This window comes from Podarcis bocagei (assembly GCF_964188305.1).
Source record: "Podarcis bocagei genome assembly, chromosome: 4".
In the NCBI taxonomy this organism is placed as follows: domain Eukaryota; kingdom Metazoa; phylum Chordata; class Lepidosauria; order Squamata; family Lacertidae; genus Podarcis; species Podarcis bocagei.
Window position 1 is genome coordinate 46653192 of NC_138128.1, and position 23480 is coordinate 46676671.

At 41.2% G+C, this 23480-nt stretch overlaps 1 protein-coding gene across 2 annotated transcripts in view; it reads right to left on the reverse strand.

The window, feature by feature from the left end:
- Positions 1 to 5558: 5558 nt before the first annotated feature.
- Positions 5559 to 23480, reverse strand: part of ARL3 (ARF like GTPase 3) — a 37197-nt gene continuing 19275 nt past the window's right edge. For both annotated transcript variants that reach the window (XM_081191284.1, XM_081191283.1), the window contains exons 4-6: positions 21012 to 21062; positions 19545 to 19730; positions 5559 to 8993 (exon numbers count right to left, since the gene is read on the reverse strand). In XM_081191284.1, coding sequence (XP_081047410.1) covers positions 8946 to 8993; positions 19545 to 19730; positions 21012 to 21062 — 285 coding nt within the window. In that variant the 3' untranslated portion in view covers positions 5559 to 8945. The remainder of the gene's footprint in view (positions 8994 to 19544; positions 19731 to 21011; positions 21063 to 23480) is intronic.

Sequence of the window (23480 nt, forward strand, 5' to 3'; positions counted from 1 at the left end):
CTGGTACTGTCCCATAGCTTTGCTTAAAAAGCATTTAAACTAATATTATCCTGCCTGTAGCAATTTTTGCTTCAAAACAGATCAAAGGAACACCAGCCTTTCCTTCCTTCTGCTCCCCACACCACCACTTATAAAAGTATTCAGTATTTCCCCCTCACTTGCTTTCTGGCTAATCCCCCTCCATCTTGCAGCACTTTAAGTTATCACTCAGCTGTCTTCTGCTTCACAGATGGTGGGTGTGACTTTCTGAAATTTACAGTTGGGAGTATAAAACAAAACAGCTGCTGTGGGGCTAGACAGCTTTGGCCCTGTTTGCCCAGCTGCGGAGATGCTCACTCTGCTGGGCATAACTTAAATTCCCCATAGCCTGCACCTGTTTGGAGGCAGCCATATCAGAGGGCAAGAGGAGGGAGGAACAGACCCACATTCGGTGCTTCCTTGTCCTTCAACACTCCTGCTGCATCTTGAAAGGAGTTGTGAAGAGATGGCAGTTGTTGACCACTACTGTTGTTGAGCTGTCTTCCAGCATGTTCAGAGGTTTGGTCCAGTTCTAGTATGCAGTTGTCTCCCCATATAATGCTCATCTGCTGATCCAATCAACATCAGTGCGCACACCATGCCATATCCTTGCCAAGGCACACTGGATTCCAATCAATGGTCGATTTTGCTCAATGGCAACCCAGTGGCTTTTTTTGTCCATGAGAACTAAGCTGTTTGCCACCACAGATAAAGGTTGCCAGCACTGTTCCTGAGCTGCTGTGCCTTTCAACATGTGCACAACACACCAAACATTCAATAGGTAAAACTTTCTCCAGCTCTGCATCTACCAGAAGAGTTGAGCAGGCAAACGTTTGTGAGTCACATAGCTATTAAACTGGCACAATAACTTTGGCAGGGTTTATTATTATTATTATTATTATTATTATTATTATTATTATTATTAGCATTAGCATTAGCATTAGCATTAGCATTGGAAATGGTGGCAATTTGGACTTGGGGAAAAAGTGAGCATTTTGAACTAGACAATGCGTCCATTTAGCAGCCTCAGGGCTGGAAAGGATGGATGCTAAGGTGATACTGTGATGAGGCTCTGGGTCATGTTGACTGAGTGTGGCTACACTTTCTCTTGGCCATTATTGTGCTACATGGTCATCCCACTGTTCAACAGCAAAAAAGGGAAGGGAATGCAGTGTGAAGAGGAAGTATGTATGCAGGTTCGAGGAGTGCAAAGTGGCCTTTGGCTTATTAACATCCGATGGCCTCTTCAGTGTGTTTGTGGGAGGGGTTTATTGGTTTGTTTTTGTTTTATTATGTATTCAGTATTTCATTTTGTGTTTTTATGTTGTGAACCACCTTGCAATCTTTGGATGAAGGGCGATTTACAAATTTAATAAACAAACAAAAAACAAAACATGAGCACATCATTTACGGGTCAGACCCCAAAATTGTGTGTTACTCTTTATACTTTGTAAGCCTAAGATAAAATAATACTGAGAAGCACTTTGCATTTTAAAAATTGTAGAGAGATAATCTCCACCTAGTACAAACATGTACACTAGGGCTCATGGTTGAAAGGGATGCCAGTTTGCAACTTTGAGAACATGTAACTTTAAATTCCTTAATGGAGAACATGTAACTTTCAATTCCTATTGTCCATTACCACTAGCTGCTTGCTACACAGCGTACCTGGAGTCCTAGGAGATCATTGCAGCAGGTAGGGCAGTGGAGCACCCAACAGCATACAGTGTACGGGGGGAGATGCTTGTTCTCCTGTTGCTTCATAGACATTATCTGTGTGTTCTCTGGTTTGCACTTTGGGAACTCTATACTAAACTGTAGCATATATGGTATATCTACAACAGTTTGATTTCCTGATAGTGCTGGAAACCACTTAATGGCTTCATATTCTCTCTCCCCACCCCCAAAGTCCAGTCAATGAGTGATTTTACTACAAGCCAAATCAAGTCTTAGATGCAATTGTTTCCACTCTGGAAGGCAGAGGGTGGAGGGAGCAGCATTCACTTGGCTGGTTCAATAACTTAGCCGTCAAGGAGGCTTGGCCATTGCAAGAGAATGTCCCTGGCTATGTAGCTTGCAGTAAGCAGCTATGTGGGAAACGAGACTGCAGAAATGACTACCTAGCAGCTAGGAGGGGATTTGCAAGGATGGAAACTGACAGTAGTGCAGTCTTATGTTGTATTGAAGGGCTTAGTCAAGGGTACAAGAATTTTTCAGTCCAAACAATAGAGATGCATCAGCAACCACAGCAATAAAACATGCCTTAGGTTCTTCCTCAATCCTGAGTTTGAACATACAGGGCCAGACCAAATCCTTGTCATTTTAAGAGCACCCAATTTATCATGTAAATGTAAAAGCTTCTGGGTGTAATTCTCCCTACCTGACACACAAACAAGGTCACACAGCAAACCCCTCGTAAATTACACAGCATTCTACAGGAAAAAGCAACAGGAAAAGAAAATGCAGAAACCTGGAAGCAAACAATAAATAACACCGAGACAAGTTAAACTACTCCCAGGGCATTTGTTTGCCAAAGGGTCATTTTCCATATCCAATCCATTAGGAAAATTAGAAGTGAAAGAATGTGCTAGTTTGACTTAAAAACACTGAAGAAATACCACCCCACCCCCACCCCCCAAATTAAGTAGGGCCATCTAATATTTTCCCCAGTGATTTGACATCATGCCAGATGTTGCGTGTGTGAAGGAGATGGTCCTGATATATTTTTATAGCTCAGTTTACTGTTCTTCACTTCTTGCCCTGCGTGTTTTCCTGTAAAATAATGCAAATTCTTATACCTCCCTGATAAAAGCCCATGCTAAATAGGGTTTATGGGAATTTGTGAAACTTGTGTGTGTTTTTCCCTGAGTGGTTATAATAAAAAACAGCATTTTAAACAACTGAGAAAAATAGGAGGAAAGCTTAGTGATAAGTTAACATTTATGTTACATTTTGAAGTGTTTGAAGTGCTTCACATACTTTACCTCAGTCAATACTATTGTCCCCCACACTGAGAAAGCAGCAGTGAGGCACCTGGTGGAAACCAAGCCATTTATGGCTGAGGTGAGATTTGAAGAAGACATCCTTAGATGCAGTTTGCCAACTCTGCAACTTGTGACATACCTGTGCTCCAGTCTAATTAGGGAGAGCCTGGATGTACAAGAAAGCTGTCGTGTGTGTCACATGCTGGAAAAAGCACTACATGTGTACATTGAACACACATCCAAATATGCATGTAAGCATGAAGATCATCTGTTCACAGTGCAACATGTCCTTCAGCTGTCTCTGAAGGTGGTTTGGAAGCTCCTGCTGGTGCAAAATTCAGAGGCCAGGATGCTCACTGGGACAAGGCAGTTGAAGCATACAACACTGATCCTGGCCTGACAGCACCGGCTGCCAATTAGCTTTCAGGCCCTATTCCAAAGTGCTGGTTTTGCTCTATAAAGCCTTAAATGGCTCAGGACTGCAAGACCTCAAGGACCGCCTCTCTCCATATAAACTGTCCCGGACTCTGTTCATCATCTGAGGCCCATCTTCACGTGCCTCCTCCATTTGAGGTCCAGAGGGTGGCAACAAGAGAACAGGCCTTTTCTGTAGTGGTTCCCCATTTGTGCAATGCTCTCCCTAGGGAGAGTTTGCTTGGTGCCTTCCTTATATGTATATTTTTAGGCACCAGGTGAAAATGTTCCTCTTCAACCAGGCCTTTGACCAATTAATATTCTAAAAGGTAAAGGGACCCCTGACCATTAGGTCCAGTCGTGGCCGACTCTGGAGTTGCGGAGCTCATCTTGCTTTATTGGCCGAGGGAGCCGGCATACAGCTTCTGGGTCATGTGACCAGCATGACTAAGCCGCTTCTGGCAAACCAAAGCAGCGCACGGAAATGCCGTTTACCTTCCCGCCAGAGCAGTACCTAATTATCTACTTGCACTTTGACGTGCTTTCGAACTGCTAGGTTGGCAGGAGCAGGGACTGAGCAACAGGAGCTCACCCCATTGCGGGGATTCGAACCGCCAACCTTCGGATCGGCAAGCCCTAGGCTCTGTGGTTTAACCCACAGCGCCACCCGCATCCCAATATTCTACAGCCTTTTAAATGTGTCTGTGGGAAGGGAGGGTTATTGCTTTGTTGCAATTATTTACTTGCATTTTTATCTTGTATTTTATTCTGTGAACTGCCCTAAGATATTATGATGAAGGGCAGTATATAAATTTAATAAATAATAATGATAAATTCAGTGGGGTGGAAATATAGACTTTAAAATGTGCATCACTATCCACATTGTGGCACAAGTAGTCATTCACAAAACACCATTTTTAAATGGTGGGTCATAACAGAAGAGATACAAATTTCCTATAGCTTAATGTTGTTGTTTAGTCGTTTTGTCGTGTCCGACTCTTCGTGACCCCATGGACCAGAGCATGCCAGGCACTCCTGTCTTCCACTGCCTCCCGTAGTTTGGTCAAACTCATGCTGGTAGCTTCGAGAACACTGTCCAACCATCTCGTCCTCCGTCATCTCCTTCTCCTTGTGCCCTCCATCTTTCCCAACATCAGGGTCTTTTCCAGGGAGTCTTCTTTTTTCATGATGTGGCCAAAGTATTGGAGCCTCAGCTTCAGGATCTGTCCTTCCATATACAGGTAATAGGATAGCATATATGTCATCAGTGGCCCAATCTGAAACCCAGCCATGGTTTTAAAAATTCATGTCTTCTTGCATGTAGTTCTTGTACAGCAAACCATAGCTCAGTGGCAGAGCACTGGCTTTGTATGCAAAACGTCCCAGATTCAATCCCTGGCATCACCAGGTAGAACTGGGAATACTTCTTGCCTCAAACCATAGAGCTGCTGCCAGTCAGCATAGACAACACTGAGCTAGGTTTGCCTCTGTGTAAGGCCTCTTTCTGTGTTCCTGGCCTCCCATGTACAACGCTTTATCAGATTGTCAAAAGATGAGGTTCTAAGAAATCAATGCAGTGACAAGTGAAAGAGGTGTACATTCGCCTCCTGGAGATCAGGCTCCCCCAGTAGCGCACACTAAACATTTGTCCTGAAAAACAAGTATATCTGATTTAGTGGGATTTACTTCTTACCTACACTTTGCATTATATGATACCTGATACCTGAAGAACAGGAGAAAGCAATTTGGTACTCTCCATATGTTCTTGGACTACAACTCCCATCAGCCCCAGCTATCGTGGCCATTGGTTAGGGATCATGGGAGTTATGGTACAATAAAATATAGAGGGCACTGTATTGTCTATCCCTGCTACAGGTAAAAATCTTGTGACTCTCAGTACCTAGGGATCCATGGGAAGCAAGTTTCCAGAGATCACATATATTCAATAGGAGAGCCATTAGGTTATAAAATCATAAGCATATAGAAACAAGTGTTAAATGTTCAAATGAACTGTATAGAGACAGAACATCACAGCATCCTGGACGAATTATATGTACAGCCATTTCAAACAGACTATTCAAATGGAGTTCCTTAAAAGAAAATCAAGACTTCATTCTAAAATAAAACAAAATCATAAAGGCGTCATTTCTACTAAATTTTATTCAAGTTTGCCAAACATCTAAACATATACACCAAGGCTTAGCATCACCAACTTATCATCACACACACCCTTTTCATGAACGTCGAAAAGAGAGAATAAAACTAAGAACTAAAAAAAAATCAAAAAAATCAGTTGTACCCTATTGAGAGAACGGAAAAGGTGCAATGGATAACATTTGCAGCTATGGCTTTTTATAGCAACTGAACATCATCTAGTATGTAAGAAAGAGAGCAAACCCTGCTATATTTAATGAAAGAAACAAGTAATTATACCACATCTGAAACATGCCTTCTTCATTCTAGTATGTTACATGAACAATACTACTCTGGTCTCTCAAGGATATACTTCATCCATTCTGGCTTACCTGTAAATGTAGCACAGTATTCAGACAGGAAACATGTACCATATATATAGCGAAACAAAGAGTGAGTGTGGCTGTTGTACTTAAATGAAAGAAAAACCCTTTCACACACTACATTCAGTGCAGAACTAACTGAACTGGGGATACTGTGAAAGCCTATAGCAGAGCTGGAATAAAATTATTTTTAAAAAAGAATTAGATAAAACCATGAAGATTGATTTTAAGAACTGTGAACTAAACAGTTAGAAGTTGTGAATTTGCCTGCTCAGGGCAGTCTTTTCTATTTGTTAGAAATAACAGAGGGAGATGGTTCTGTAACTGTCCTATGTTTTGCAACTTATTTGCGAAGCATCCATCTGGCAGAGGTCATTTTCAGAGCCAGGATATTGGCCTCTGGGGTCACTGGGTCAGCCCTGTCTTCTAGTTCTTAGAAGATCTAGTTAGGTCAAAATGATTCAAACTTGATGCAGGTATGATAGCTGCTTGTTGAAGTCAATGGACCATGGTAGTTTCTTTTGGCTCAGTGAGCTGCACCAGTACCAGTGAGATCCCATTTTCCACAAAAAAAAAAATATGCTTAGCAAGAGATGAGAAACAGAAACAGGATGACAGCCCTTGGGCAATCTGCATTCAGTGTCTGAGATAACAGAAAGCTGTATTTTGTGCTCAAAGATAGCAGCAGAGAAGGCAGCATGGTCAGTTTGCTTCACCGTTTGTCAACTGGGTAGTAAGTATTGGGGGCGCTTTGTTAGCTTGCTGCACACTGAAGGAAATGTACTTCTTCCTGAACTGAACAGGCTGACTTAGGTTTGTTGAATTTTAAGGGAGATGCTTCCAGACATTATGGCATGAGCAGACAGGCCTCGCTCTAACATTTGGACTGAATAGTTGCAGACATATTTCATTTCTTTTAAAATTGGGCTACAGGTGCAAAAAGAAAAAAGAAAAAAAGAGAGATTTTGCTGCCACTTTTGCACACTGGACCTCTAGAGAGTGAAAGCCTTTTCTAAAATGCAAATCTGTATTTGCAACATGTCACCAGCTTCCCCATAGAAAGAAAGCAATAGGAAGTATCTGCTCTTAGTGATGTTTTAGCAGTTTGTGCAAATATGTATTTTAGCTGTCACGCTTGGGGGTTCTCAATGGATTGATTTGGATTGTTGTCTGTATTTTATTTTATTCTTGCTCATTGTTGTAATGTTTGCTTACTGATTTATTACCCTTACAAATCCATTGAAGTAGGTGGGATATAGACTTAATTTATCTAATCTAGAATTTATGTCTGTTGCAAACCACAAATTAAAAGTAAGACAGAATCCAAGTTGAGGTGGACTAGAAATTATTGCCATTACTCTCTTTAGATTAATAACGAATAAGCATAAAAAGACAATATAGTGACAGTGGATTATATGGTCAAGAAATGTCTGAAAGCAGCTATTGTGCTCTGGCTCTCCACAATGTATACACATTGCCCAAGGTTTAGCAAGCAAGTTTACTCCCTCCCACTAGGAATGAGAAAGGGCATTATAGTTGCCATGGCATTTTCTGCCCTATACTCTGGTTATAATCTGCATGCTGCGTGCTAAATTCATTGCATGCAAGACTGCCCTCGCCAAATTACTTTGAACTTGGACAAATCTAGCAGATGACCCAGAGGCGAGAAGCAGCCTCCTATGTCATTTCCTGGTGTTGTAGCAATATGCTGAGATTTCACAATCATACTATATGACTATCCCCTCAAAGGGGAGAGTGCATCCTTCATGCATTTTCCTAACGAATATTCTGTATTTAAGAAGTTATAGACTCTGGGCTTTTCTTCTTAGGACTGATAGAGGAATGCTTCTCTTGCCAGAGATTTATCTATACCTTTAAATTGGTTGGGTATTTCCTGAAGTGAGGGTTGGGTATTTCCTGAAGTGAGGGACATCTCTTTTTGAACACATCCAGACTGTTACTTCCTGCGCAGATAGTTCTGAAATGTAGTTCTAAACTAACAGTGCAGACTCACAAAAAAGCAATCCCAGACTATACACCCACAACAACTCATTTGGATAGAGTCACGACACTGAACCTGTTAATCTCAGTCTATTACTGTCTGGACTACTTGGGAGAAGCACATTTGCTACATGGCTTATAGGAGGCAGGTGCAGCCTACCAAAAGCTCTTCTCAAAACACGCCCCCCTAAATTAACCACTTCACTGCAGTTAAGACTTAAAGAGCACTAAACTGACTACCACTATATGCTGTTAGACTCCACCCTCATGGAGGGATTTTTACAGTGCAACGAGACTGAATGTCAAAGAGCTCTTGGTCTGTTTACACCAACCAAAAAGGCAACACTGCACTGCAGTCTGACACTGTTTTATTTGATAATGACAGCATCTCTAGCACTCTGATGCTTCTAACATTCAGACTGTTAAGAACTTGAGTTACAACGCAGGTCTCTGTGAAAGGAAGGGCAGACACCTGGGTATCTCACTATTATAAAGGCTCTTCATGAGGCCATAGAAGTGTCTTGCCAGCATTCTACATAGTAATGTATTGTTTTAAAACTGAAGCACAGATGCTAATAAAGCATCAGCTCATTTGCTGATGAGAAAAGCTTTGAGTGGCACCAGGTGAGCGTCCTGAGTGACTTCAGAACTGAAGCAGGTTCCCGAACACGTTGCTGTGATCATCCTACACTCTGCGGAACCCATTGGAAGTCTTTATGGCAGACTTCAATCTGCTCCCGTTTTCAGATCTTATTCTTTAGTCAGATGAATGTGGAGACTCTCAATACTATTTATGCCAAAAGGGGTAGGGGTGGGGGGAAGAAATGCATATGTGGAGGGAAATGATACTAGAGAAAAGGTAAAGTTCGAATTTGGGCAGTAGGCTTAGCTGCTGTTCCCATTTCTAACAGCTATAGCTGCACACAGATGGAAAAATATTTGGTCAGATGCTAGCAGCCAGCTAGCGTGTTTGGCTCCTGCAGCCCCTCCAATTCCATGCAACGCAGTTCATTTACTTCTTCTTTGCAATGACATTTCTGCAGACCCAGTTCATGCCATCCTTCAAAAACAAGACAACAAAGAAATGGAACATTAGATGAGAGGAAAGGGTCAGCTTTTGCCCAGCTCACAATAAGCTCTCCCTTATCCTATTTTGCAAACATACATTCAAGTTTCGCTTTTCCCTATCCTATATAATAGCATATGTGAAATGCTCTGCCTTGTTAGTGCAACTATGGTTAGGAAACCTGATCTACAAATGGCCCTTCTTAATCTTACATCCCTTGTCTTGTTGGTAAAGTTATGGGACTAGGAATTACTGCCTTTTTATCAGGCTTTTCTGTCAACATGACACTCTTTGGTTTTAATTGTGACATGGATCCACCCACTTACAACTGTGTGGTTGTTATTATCCTGCTTTATTTTGAAGAGGATGGACTGTAAATCTAAATTCGAAGGAATATCAAGGATCCTTTGCTAACTCAGCAGTATACAATCTTAGGAATGTAACCACACAGAAACTTTTGTCAAGTTCAATTTAACTTTTGCACCATACATGTGTGCTTCCTAGTCCTGCGACTGCAGCTTTGAGATTTTCATCGTCTCCTCCCATTTATGAAATGCTAGATGTGCTCAGCTGCATCCATACACACCCTGATAAATATTCTGCAGTTGCCAAAAAAGGGAGAAAAGATAGATACCCGAAGATGAGATCACGAAATAGCTTCCAATAAATAATTTTTAATAGATTAAATTAACAAAGTTGGGGAAACCCAGCCAGATGGGCAGGGTATAAATAATAAAATTATTATTAATTATTATTATTATTATTATTATTATTATTATTATTATTATTATGGCAGTGTAGGTGGCAAAATGCACAGCTGCAAAGGTATAAAGTATTAGTAAAAGGAACTGCACTTAGAAATGCACTAATAACGAAGGAGGCAGGGATGTAGAACTACCAAGAGCATATAGCGACTCAGACAGCTGGCCCATCTATTAGTGGTCCTCCCAAGTCTCAGGCTGAGATCCTTCTAGCCTTGCTGACATCCTTTTCATTGGAGAGCTTGGAGATTGGCCCGTCTAGTCCAATCACAAATCTGTCCAATGACGTACAAGATTTTGAATAAAGGAGAAAGCCTAGGAAATGACATACAAAGAATGTTGGTTTTCATGCACCTTTACCCAAGTCCCCGGCCCTCTCTGATTTAATCTTAATAGCCCACAGTTTTGTGTCAGCAAGAATGAATGGTCGGAGCTGAGCATGTTGCTGTGTATACTGTAATGTCTTCAGCATAACTGGAAGGCCTGCAGATTTCAGCTTCCTTTTAAAAAAAATATAAAAGCACGTGTGGATTAATTTGTTAAAGGACATGCATGCACAGCAAGTTCCAGTACAGTTGACTCATGTTCATTGTACAAAATACCGCAGAAAAAAGGTTTGGGTGGGGTTCCCAAAAGTAATGGTAGAATGTTTCAGAACTCAACAAGTTGCCTGCTCCTCCCTACAGCTGCTTGTTTGCCCTTGCAGCACCAAGGACACATGCTCCCTTGCTACCCAAGACCTTGTGAAGAAATTCTAAATGCTGAAAGAGCCTTACATACATCAGTCAAAATGCTGGAAGTAAATGTTTTGTAAAACTAAGGGAGTTCTACAGCAATTAGGAAACATACATGCCAACTTCCTTTATTGCACCTTTTAGAAATCTGGTTGCATAGAGCAGTTTTTTAAAAAATAACAGAGCTTTCTGCAGCAGTTTTTGCTGCTCCTGTTGCCTCTAAAGCAGTAATCGTGTTTGCACACATCATGGAATACAAGGCAAGCAGCACTCCTCATTCATTTTGAATGTAGGTTTATATGCTGAAGCAGAAGAGCTGAGACAGCTTAAAGTTCATAAATATCTGCTGACACTCCTTTGATATTCAGCACAACAATCCCATAAACAATACATCCCTGCAAAACAACCACCAGGCACCCCATCTCTCAGGTAGAAGCAGACCAGAACCTACCCATACAGAGGGACTCTAACACTGCCCAATGCCACAAGGGAGCTCAGCCAAAGGGAAACTCAGCTACCTGAACACTGCACAGCAGAGGCTCATAAAGCTGAGTTTATGATGGGATTTACTGTGGCTGTGAGCCTGACTGTATAACAAGGGCAAAAGAATGACAAGGCACTATGCAGGAGGAAAGGTGAACTCCAAATGGCTTTTCAATTCATATCTGGGTCACTTTACTTTGAAGGCAGGAACTCATCCAAAAATCACTTTCATAGCAAGAGCTGGTTCAAAGAGAATTCTGACTGTCCCTAATTGGTTTGTGGGGAATGAGTGTGTGAAATTAACACAGAGACTACAAGGGGGAAAGGATCAATTTCCCTGGATCAAAGAGGATAAAACACACACTTTTTTTTTTAATCTGCAGGTAAACCGTTTCCCATACTCCACACAAATAATTGTCAGTATCAAGTTCAATGATGGGAAATAAATGTTCTCATCAGATAGCTAAAATGCAGAGATCAGCTTAATGGGATCAAATTCTGGTAAAGAATTGGTGGCTATTTGCCAGCAGGGAAAGAAACAGGAAGCTAGTAATTAGAGAAGCAGAAATTTGAAAATAAAATCAGTAAGGCTATTGTTACATCTGCATTAGAATTTTATTTTATTTAACAGTAAGACGAGCTCAGCTAGATAAGACTAAAACCCTTCTAGACCAACATCTTATTTCCAACAATGGAGAACCAGATGCGTTCAGAAAGCCCACAAACAGGGCACGAAAGACAACTACACTTCCCTTGCTGCAAGTCTCCAGCACCAGATATTCACAAGTGTACTGCCTCTGCATGTGATGGTTCCATTTAGCTCCCTATCCTCCCTGAATTTTTCTGGTCCCTTTTGAAGACATCTAAACCAATGGCTGTCGCCACCCCTTGTAGAGGTTCATACTGTATTATGTGGAATAGTATTTCCTTTTGTTTCTTCTTTTTTTGCATAATTTTCAATTGCAACTTTTCACCATACAATATAATGAAAAACAAACTAATCTAAGTAAAATTAAAGAAGAAAACAAAGAAGAGAGGCCCTCTCCTTGTCTCACACAGAAGAGGGTGGGCCCCTCCCTGAAAGCTTCCCTTTCTTCTCCCAGCCTCCCACCTTGGGAGTTCTTCCCTTCCCTGCCTCTCACACAGGGTCTTTCACCAGTCATCCATCACCTTCCTGTGCATACCCTCAGAGTAGAGGACACTGACAAACAAAATAAAACATAAGCAAAAGCAAAGTAGATGAAGGAAGAAAAAGAGAAAGGACAGGAAGAAAAGATAATAAAAAAAGGAAAAGAGAGAGGAGAGGATAGAAATAAAACAACTTCAGATTCTCCGTCTGTCAATTAGATCTATAAAGATTATTCAAAATATCCAAAGTGTTCACTGCAGGATGGTATCCAGCTGTATTCTAGGAAAATATCCAGCTGTTTCTCGATCTGCTAGGCAATGTTTTTCCAATCTTCAGCCACACATATCTTAAGTCCATTCCTTTTCCTTTTCACACAAAAAGACTAAAAGGGGCTCTCCAATTGTTACTATCACTAAATGTTAATAATGGTTTTCCTCCAGTATGGTATGACAACTTTATTTCCATAAAATTCCAACTTCCATTATTAGAATAATAATCCATAGTTATTTACTTGTAGTATATTCATTGATTCATACCCACTTCCATATATTCCAATCTTGTTTCCTGTTGGCTGTGATTTTCCATCCTAATTTAATAAAAGAATAATAAAGGGGGGGCTCCTTCTATTTCCATTTCTTCCATTCTTTTTCCAAGTGCATCACCAGAAGTTTGGTAGATGTTTCCTTTAAATTCACTCCAAATTGTACACAGAATACTTTCTCTGTCAGCCCTATCTCTGCCATCTCAAGAGGTTTCCTAATGCTTTTCTTCGTCAATGCTTTTGTTCCACTCCTCCAGCATCACACCTCCATCATTTGTCCATTCTACACCTCAGGCACTTATGTGGCGGTCCTCTCCATTTCATCATTCACTGCCTCCAACTTTACCATCCCACTCTCATGTTCTGGCAGCATTCCCCTCCCCGCCCCAGGCTCTGTCTGATCTTTCTCTGTTCCATTTTCATTCAACATTTTATGCATCTCAGCTCTGAGCTCTTTTAATTCCTCACCCAATAATTGACTCATGACACTATAAGTCAGTGGTGTGTTCAACAGTACTTTTACCTAGTCTCTGCCTTGAAAACTTGTGTCTGTCTCTTTACCAAAGAAGCACATTCCTTTCCCACGGTTAAGGGATTAAGTTCACTTTTGCAGTCAACACTCCACAAAAGGTACAGAGAGTTAAAGGTAATATAAATGAAAATTTTTAACAACCACAGCTCCCTTATCTGTTTATAATCTTTCTTAGTCACAAACAGGTAAAATATTTGTTTTTTTAATCTTTTTGTTTTTCCCCCAGCCTGTTAATTAACGCCTCTTCTTATGCCAGCAGTCAGTTCACATTCCACGTGAAAGTTTAATTGGCAGATAGATCACCCCAGTCATAATTCATCATAGTCTCAGAGGTAATTAAAAGAAGGACGGTTTAATTGACCTAATGCCCTGAGGGGTAACCTTCAGGGCTACTATGTGGTGTCCGGGCATGGTGGCAGTTCCTCACTTCAAGTTATTCACTGAATCTGAAAACCTCTTGATCTCTGGAGGGAAGAGCAGCTTTCTTCAGAGCATTAGAGGTTAATGCCTTTGATCCCCCTATTTTCAAAGAGAGAATGTGATAACCAAGATTTACGTCTTGGCTATCATTAATCACCATGTAATTATCGCTGTTGATGGCGTATTGGCAGTAGATGACTAGTCAGCCATCTTTTCTCCTGGAAATCTCACAAATGCCCCTTTTGTTTCTTCTCAATCTACCACCAATCAATGTCATTTAGGTAACCCTAAGTGGTAGTGTTATGAGACATAGTGTGTCCACACTTTGCACAACATACATACTTTGTGAACCTGCATTATGTCCTTCCAGGGATACTGTTTTAAAAAAACACCTAAAAATCCCCAAATGTTTTAACCTTCCTAACAGGGAAGGTGTTCCCACTGCTTGGTCATTTGGGTTGCTTTTTTTCTACCCTTCCTTCTTTACCTTACTCTTTTTGAGATGACTTGGTCATAATTGTATACAGTATACCAAATGTGACCACACTACGTAATATATAGTTATTATGACAGCAGTTTATTTTTATTCTCTTTTTAAAAAATCAATCTGAAATTTGAGATTATCATTGCTGATGTACACCAAGTTGATGTTCTCACAGAACTATTCATAAAGATACCAAGAACAATGCTAGATAGTCACAGCCAGTATATGTATGGTTAGGGTGTTTCTTTTCTTGTTCTTGTTCTTGCACATGTGCACTCTCTCTTGCTCTCACTCTGTGTGTGTGTGTGTGTGTGTGTTTTGCTCCATTGTAACTATATAAATAGATAGTTTCAAATTATGTTTATACTATAGCATTTATATTTTTGTGCCTATACTCTATATACCACAATGTCAGCATAAGTGTATTTTATACGTGGCTAAACACAACATCACAAGTGCAGTTACAAACTGACAGAAAATATGAAACCAGAAGGGAATAGGATTGGCAATGTTTTAAGTACAGCCCCTATTTCAATCATCTGATTAACCTTATTTAACTTAAATAGCAAGAGGCAGTTGTCTTCCAATAATGATAGCGCATAAAGATCAAATGACTCCAGGTGTCAGTGTGTGTTTCTCAATGGCTGGAATCTGCCATTACCAAGTAGGCTAAATGAGTTAAAAATAGTTAGAAAATCCAGCCATCTCCTTTTGTGCCTCTTTGTACGATCACAATCCTGTCTTGGACACCTGATGGCATGGACATCTCTCTGCTATGATACTGGCCTTTCTCTGCCTCTGTTAATATCTAAAACCCCACTAATTCCTTACCTGCTTGCACATTCCTTTGTCTCCTGGAATCGAGCAATCAAGCAGTCTCCTATGATCACAGACTCTTCAAGGCCTTTATACGATATTTGCAAATGTGTCAAGACAAGTGAACAGACTTCCCAATAACTTATTAAAAACAACGATGAGTGAATTGCAACGTAGTACACACAAAGTAGTGGGAAAAGAAAGGACAATGGCTAGGGGATAAAAAGAGGTGAAAAAGTATTTCCCTCTCCCAACTATCATTGGCTGTAATAAAAGGTCACTGCAGTAAGAGTACTACTAAAAAGAAAATACAGAATATTCTTTTTTACAGTAAAACCTCCGAACCAGTATATCTACATCAGTAATCAGCTGGTGATGTGGAAGACTTCTTTTTAGAAAATGACCTGACGCCGTTCAAGCTTTACCACTTTTGTAAGATTATAATACAAAAATATAAACCTATACTGTACATTAAGGTGACGTAATTGCTCCCATTGCCATTTAGTTTGATTTAGTACATGAATGAAAACAATGAAATGAATGTTGAAATGAAAACACATTGGTAGTATAATTAATAAATAATAAAATATATTGTGGCGTCCTTTTCTAAAAAAGAAAAAGGGCAGTCTTTCACAGCAACTCTATTTCCCTCTAATTTCTGTTTAAATAAAACTCCAAAGCCAAATATACTTCAAATTCTATCCTAATTATGAAGGACTTAGATTTAAAAGATATTGGCATTTATTCAGCTGAGTACTGTCAGCTCCAGTTGCTTGTGGCCCTTATTGCTTGGAGGAAAACTACAGTAGCTTCACTCTGAAGACTGGCTTCTGTTCTGGGCTTTCCCATCATGTGCCTGCAAACACATTTTCTATAGAATGGTGTCTGGTATTTTCACAAGTGCTCACAGTGTGTGGGCGTCTGTGTGCTAAAGGCACGTGTGGATGCGGGGGTGGAGAAGCAAAAATGCCACAAGTCTCTTTTGTGGTAATTCACATGTCAGCTTATAAACATGAGTTGTGTACTGGCAAACAGAAGCGCTGAGCTGACTGATCCCTTATTCTGTAGTATGAGGGATATTTCTAGCCAGCCTGCTCCTGTCTCTCTTTAGCTTGTTAAATGAGAAGAACAAAAGGCCTGGTACAAATCTGGGTATGGTAAAAAATTATCTTCTCTGAACAATGGCAGGAAGCCTGACTGGTGCATTGAAGGAGAGTGAGAGTCAATTATAAACAATGGGGCTGCTCTACATTACTGCTCATGGAAATAAACCGGGGGCACTCTTTACATTCAAAGCCTCTTGATCAGAACCTTTCACTGGTATCAAATAGATACAGGGCAAGCTTGCAGCGGATTCCTTTCTTAATTAACATTTTTATTTAAAGAGACCCATTTCAAATAATAGTTAAATTCTCTAAATGTATATAATTTATTAACCATAATGTAATCTCATTAACCTTGAAATCCCCAGCCTTAACTACTGAGTTCTGCAGACTATAGCTTAATCTACGAAACTAATTAAAATGACCTTCAAACCATTTCTCCTTCGTTTGCTGTCATTATTTATTCTTTTTTTGATACTCTGCCCTGGGGCTGTCACAAACCGTTCCCTATTAACTCATTCTCTGTACCTTTCTGTTCCACAGAAAGTCCTATTTTCTTTTCAAATCCACTGTTGCCAACTTGCACTCTTGTTATTCATGCAACAGCCTCCTGGGTACCTTCCCTCCTCCCAGCTGGCATATTTACTTTCTCTTTATAGCCTTCTAAATAAATATCTGATAACACTTCCATGTTCTGTCACCAGCCTCTAGGGTGGTTCTTTAATGCTGTGAACTAGGACTGAAACACTACATCTCCTTTTTCCTGAAGAGCTGAAGCAACAATTCTTCTATATTTACCTCAGCTTCAGTGCACAAATTAACTGTTCTTTAAACTTCCCATTTAGGGCACACTGGCATCTCTTGATTGCCAGGCTACTGGGCAAAGATGTGCCAATGATTACTGGCTAAAGCTGTGTCAGAACATTCCATTCACTGCTAATAGTGGCAATACTTGAAAAGTGTACGGAGGCATCAAGAAAGCCTTTGGACCCATAGTCAGGAAAACTGCACCACTAAAAATCTTATCTGGAGAGATTATCATAGACCGCAGCAAGCGGATGAAGCAATGGGCAGAGCAGTACAAAAACTGTACTGGCAAGAAAACATGGTTGCTAGCACAGCAGTTGACAGCATCCAGACTCTGTCTGTCTTGGAAGAGCTGGATGTCCCTCCTTCCCTTGACAAGCTGAAGAACACCATCAACTCTCAGGCATGTGGTAAAGCCCCAGGACAGGATGGAATTCCAGCAGAAGTGCTGAGTGCTGGCCTCAACTCCTCCTTCGTGATGCACCTCCATACCCTTCTCTTGCAGTGTTGGGAAACAGGGTCTGAGCCACAAGACATGCACTGCTCCAGCACTATGACCCTCGACAAGAACAAAGGTGACTGCCATGATTGTAACAACTACTGAGGAATCTTCTTGCTGATTACTGGGAGGAAAGCCTTCGCCCAGATCTCAACAGATTAAAGTCACTCACTTCAGGGTCTATCCCAAGTCGCAATGCAGCTTTAGAGCTCAGAAGTTAAGACTCAACATGATTTTTTCATTGCATTAGCTGCTGAGAGCAGAGGTGTCCCTTTTGTGTCACCTTCATAGACCTGTCAAAGGCCTTTGACCATATCAGCCAAAAACGACTCTTTACACTGCTCAGTAAGATAGGACACCAACCTAAGCTCCACAAGATGATCATGTCCTTTCATGAGAACATGTGCAGCACTGTCCAGTATGATGGCTCATCCTCGGACATCTCCCCTATAAAGAATGGCTGTGTTCTTGCCCCAACTTCTTCTCCCTGTTGCTCTCATATGCCTTCAGCTCGACTAAAGACGGCGTGTAATCCATTCAAGGAGCAACGGGGGTCTGTTCAACCTGGCAAATCTCCATGCCAAGACAAAAGTGCAGCAGGTCTTTATCCAAGAGATGTTGTTTGCAGATGATGCAGCCTTGACAGAGCACTCTGAGGAAGCTCTACAGAGTCTCATCAGATGTTTTGCCTAAGCTTGCATGGAGTGCAGTCATATTGCTAGCCTGACAAAGAACAACATCCTGAGTCAGGATGTGTCACCTTCTCCATGCACCTTCTCCAGGTGTCGCCAACACTCCATGCATCAGCATTGGTGAGCGCATGCTTGAGGTGGTAGATGATTTTGTCTACCTGGGGTCCACCATAACAAGCTACTTCTACTGTGAGCAGGTCAAGCTTATTGGCAAGGCAGCTACATCAATGGCTATGGGAGAATGTGATGCTAATGACCAATACCAAGATGTAGGTCTATCAGATTTGCGTGTTGAGCCACACTGCTTTATGAAAGTGAGTCATGGGCAACTTACAACTGCCAGGAGCAACGACGTCTCAATGCCTTCTACATGGACTGCATCAGGAAGATTTTGGGCATTACATGGCAGGACAGCTTGTGCTCTCCCAAGCCCTCATTCCCAACGTGTTCACATTCCTGTCTCAGTGATGTCTACATTGGATTTGTCCTGTCCACAGAATGGAAGATGGCAGGATCCATTAGGTTGGAAACATTAACCATGCTGTATGGGAATCTCTTGCAGATTATTGCTGTGCCTGTGAACAATCAGGTCATGTATTCACAGCAGTGAACAGAGGAGGAAGGAGCACATAAAGAAGAAATGGCACGGTACACCTGTATCAGTACAACAAGATGCTTCCATCTGACCCAACTGCAACAAAACACGTCTCTCCTGTATCGTTCTCTACAGGCGCTTTAACCTTCCAATGCTTTCACTTAACATCCGAAGGTGCGCACTGACCCCTCTAGCTCTCCAGGCTTCAGGAAGCTATCAGCAAGCCTGGGGAGCCCAGGGGAGTTCCCACAGGGCTCCCTAGGCTACGGATAGCAGCCTGCTTGCTTCGGGCAGACATCCACAGCCTAGGGAGCCCTGCGGGAGTTCCCGCAGGGCTCCGTAGGCTGCGGATAGCAGCCTGCTGCACGGAGCGCGGGGCGCGCTGAAGCAAAGCACCCTGCGCTTCGGGCAGACATCTGCAGCCTGCTTGCCCGGAGCGCGGGGCGCACTGAAGCAGAGCGCCCCACGCTTCGGGCAGATATCCGCGGCTGGGGGGGGAATAATTTCCCCCCTTTATTTCCCCCCCAAAAAACTAAGTGTGTCCTATGGGCCGGTGCGTCCTATAGGGCGGAAAATACGGTAGATGAAAATGGCCAAGTTAAGACTATTAATTTTGATTTACTCTGAATAAAACTTAGTTGAATACCACCCTGCAGTATATGTATATAGATCAGGCAAGCAGTGTTGAAACAGCATCATGAGACCCTAATGATGTAATGGAGACTCTAAGTTTAAGGAGGAGGGAGAATCTCATGAGAGAGCCTGAGTCTGTGTTAGAAGTCTTTACCTCCCTCCACACACCAAGCTACACATTTTTTGCTTTGTTTTGTTGAGTTTCCAGTTTTGCAATAAATACATCATACATTATGATCCAGAATGGGGGGGGGGTGCATTTCTCATTCAGACCAGTGGAAAGGCTATTCTGCCAGAATAAACATTGCCTCCTCACCGACACACCCTCTCCTGTGAGGGCCGAACAAGACTGAATCTGCCAGACTCTGTCACGGATCGTGTGCAAGTTCAGACCCTCTACAATCTCTGCAGCAGGGGCTGCCGTCAGCAAATCTTGTTTGTTCGCAAAGATGAGCACAGGAACACCACTTAGCTTCTCTTCATCTAAGAGTTCCGCTAGCTCCTGTAAGAATCATAAAGATGCAGCCAGTATTTTTAAAAAGCCTTTGGCATGGGAGGCTGACTGTTGTATCTAAGTAGTTGTACATGTTTTAGTAACATATAGGGCAAATAGTAAATGCTAATGTTTCAACAAAGCACAGATGTTATAGTAAAACAAGTAACTGGTACATACAATTACTGAGACAAAGATTTAAAAGCAAATCCCTCTGTCTATGGAACAGAGAAAGTTTTAGCTCAGTCCAATATTACCAGTTGTTTTCAAGGCACTGTCAATCCCAACCCTCTAGAGATCAGCACTGATGACGCAGCAAAAATACATGCTGGCACAGTTATAACTTGACTTGCTAGTAGAATAGAGCAGCCCTTGAAAACAGGTGGCTTTATCCTACATATGCTTCAAATTCTGCAGGAATGCTAACAGCAAGCTTTGAACTTTGTTCCAGTTTAATCAACTGTAATTCATGCATAGGACATCACTGATAAAATCTCTATCCAGAAACAATCTCATCTTCATAAAAGGCAGCTGTTCTGGCTACTAAAAGGGATGCAAAGTGCTCATACAGACATCATTTGTTGATAATATCAATGAATGCGTTAGTGAATTGATAGTTAAAGAAAATGGGAAATGGAGCCTGCTAAATCTCATTCTAAACTTGTTGTAAGATGACCTTAGAACTGTAAGGAAACAGGCCTAAAATAGTGGGCAGGTGCCCGGGAAGGTTAAACCCTTCAGTCCTAAACTTGCAGTGAAAGGTACCAGAAGGAACAATACTGGCAGAGGTAGCACAGAATTCATAGACGGGTGGTTAGCAAGTCCTTTACAGATGTTGTTGAAGATTATCAATGCATGATTATTTCTGATGCACTTTGTAGTGGTCCACCACTAGCACATTATTATAGAAGCACATCCATGCTGTGTGTTCTGTAATTGAGCACTATGTCCCTGTATGCTATACAAACCTCTGTAGTCTTAATTATGGTAGCCAGATAGCTGCAAATGGATATAGCTGTACCAGTCTTAACTGTCCCCGCAGAACAATCTTATTTCTTTGGGTTTTACTTGAGGAAAACAGAAAAGAGCTTAAAAACGCAGAAGAGTAGCCTAAACGTTCATTAATTCATTTGGCAGAAAACAATAATTTAAACTTAACAAGGCTTAGCTTGCTTTTAAAATGGCAAACTGTACATCAGTCCATTTTCAAATGTCTGACAGTGTTATATGTACTTATATACATTATAGAAAAAGGTGTACAGCGATTTCCTGAAGTTGTGCATTACTTACCTGACCCGTTTCTTCAAATCTCTTTCTATCTGCACTATCAATGACATAAATCTAAAAAAAAGGCAAAATAGTTATGAATGCAACATTAGCCAAGAAATAATCAATGTGAAAAAACAAGTCTTCCCACTAGCCCATTTCCACTCACGTTGACTTGGCATTACTTCCTTTTTAAGGAACCTGCAGTCAGGAAAACTTTTATTCACCTATATATCATGTCTGAAAATTCCCATTATTCTGATAGTGGATGGTTGTACCTTGGCAAGATTCGGCACAGATATTTATTTTGGCGTGTGTGAATACATACAAACATCCATTTACCAAGTGATAAGTTACTAAAATGTGTCTATAATTACATAATCAGTGTGGGTGGGGGGACTTAATGCACTTCCACACCACAGCAGAAGAGGAAGCAGGGGGGCTTGAAAAATTGTTCATCACATAGCTCTTTATATCCCATCAGCATCTTCTTACTCCCCATAATGTCGTCTTCCTTTTTGTGGGTTGGATGGAAAATTTTCTTACCCCTGGCTATTGTTAGCCATTTACAACTTACAGCCAGCAAGAAGAGATTCCAGAAAATCAATGCATTCAGCCCAAATTTTAGCTTATATTATCCAACTGAAAATAAGATGGCCACATTTGGATGGTCACATCTTAACAAGCTGAAAGAAGAACAAGCCATGTCGAAACAGGCTGTCATTTACCTTCTCCCTTCATGTGAGTTGCAATTAAAGCAGGAAGTCTGTAATTCAAATAAAAATAAAAATAATAAGAATTGTCCAGTAGCACCTTACATACCAACAAAATTTGTTCTGGTGTAAGCTTTCGTGTGCATGTATACTTCTTCAGACAAAAGCTTATACCAGAACACACTTAGGTGGTCTATAAGGTGCTACCGGACAATTTTTTATTTTTATTTTGACTGCGTCAGACCAGCACGGCTACCTACCTGAATCTTTAATTCAAGGGTAGGCGATGTGGTACCCTCCAGACATTGTGGGGCTACAGCTCCCATCTGTCTCAGTCAGCTAAATGTCAGGAATGATGGAAGCTGCAGCCCAACAACATTGAGAAGACACCATGTTAGCTCCCCTTTTCTAATGAATTGTGTCTTCTTATTTTGTCCAGACTGAGAAATTATGGTTACCATCTTTGTAACAAGCCAGGAATGCAGGCCACATATTGAAGTTGGTTTGAATTCCGGGTTTTTCCAAAGATAGTAACCATAATTTCCAGGTTTGGAAAAAAACAGGAAACTATGGGAAATTGTGTCAAAATGTTAGGGAGGCAAGGGGCCATGACCTTAGGCAAAAGGCTCACTCACATCTCAGCTTTATTAAGCTAAGATATGCTCATCAAAACTGGGTCACTGTAATACTTGGGCATATGGCCTGGCAACCAGCCTCAACAACTTTGATTCTTAGGATAGTTAGTAGTTACAGAACCAGCCATGGGGCAAAATGGTATATTACCCCAAAGAAGACAATGTTTATAGTAATGGGGCACTTTTGTTGTGAGGATGAAACACTGGTTTAGTCCTCAGACAAGAAGGCTGCACTTACAGAAGCATCCACCAGATCCCTATAGCATCTGGCTGTTCCCCAAGGACCTCTTATCTAAGCTTACTTGTGAAAAGCATCCCATTCACAACTCGAGACTGCAGACCTTATGGCAATGCCACAGTGAACAGCACTGCACCAACCAAGGTAGATACACGTCAAGTGCCTACTTCCCATAACTAGAAGGCTCGATGCCAAATAGCTGCAGGTGTGTGTCTGAATATGCAATCATTCAAATATACACACCTTTATTTGACTGTGCATAGCTTCCAAATAGCACAGGTGTGGGTAGCTGGAGTATCTCCCATTCAAGAACACCTGCATGTTTATGAATGTGCAATCACTTCATGTGTTAAAAATATTCTTGGAGGGGCCTCTCACTTGTGTAATACTCTTCAGTTTAGAGCAGAGACAGGCATCTTAGTAAGCAAGCTGTCTTGTTTCCAAGGCACACGGGGCTAGTTTGGGTTCTGTGTTCCAGCATTTCCTTCAAAACATTTTTGTAAATGATAGTTCAGAAAGGGGGAATGCCCCTGCTCATGGATTTAGGTTTGTTTTTTAAAAAAGAATGCCCATAGGCAATCAAAGTGAATCAGATATAAAGGAAATCTAGGCAAATGATGGCATAAATTATAAAAGGGATTGAAGTGATAAAATTTATTTTACATTAATTTGCCTACTCTTGTGTTTGCAAACGTCAAGGTTTTCTTGTTGAGATTCCTAGACTGGAGATGATGGGGGTTCATTTGGTCTTAGTTTAAACATACACTACTTCTTCCTTTCTTGGGCAGTGGGGCTTTATGGGGATTGTTATATGTGTTTTTAGAAACTGAAAAATAAAGAATGTTAAAAAAGCACCTTCCCTCTTTGTCTCTATACAAGAACTGCATAGATATATGTGTTGAATAGT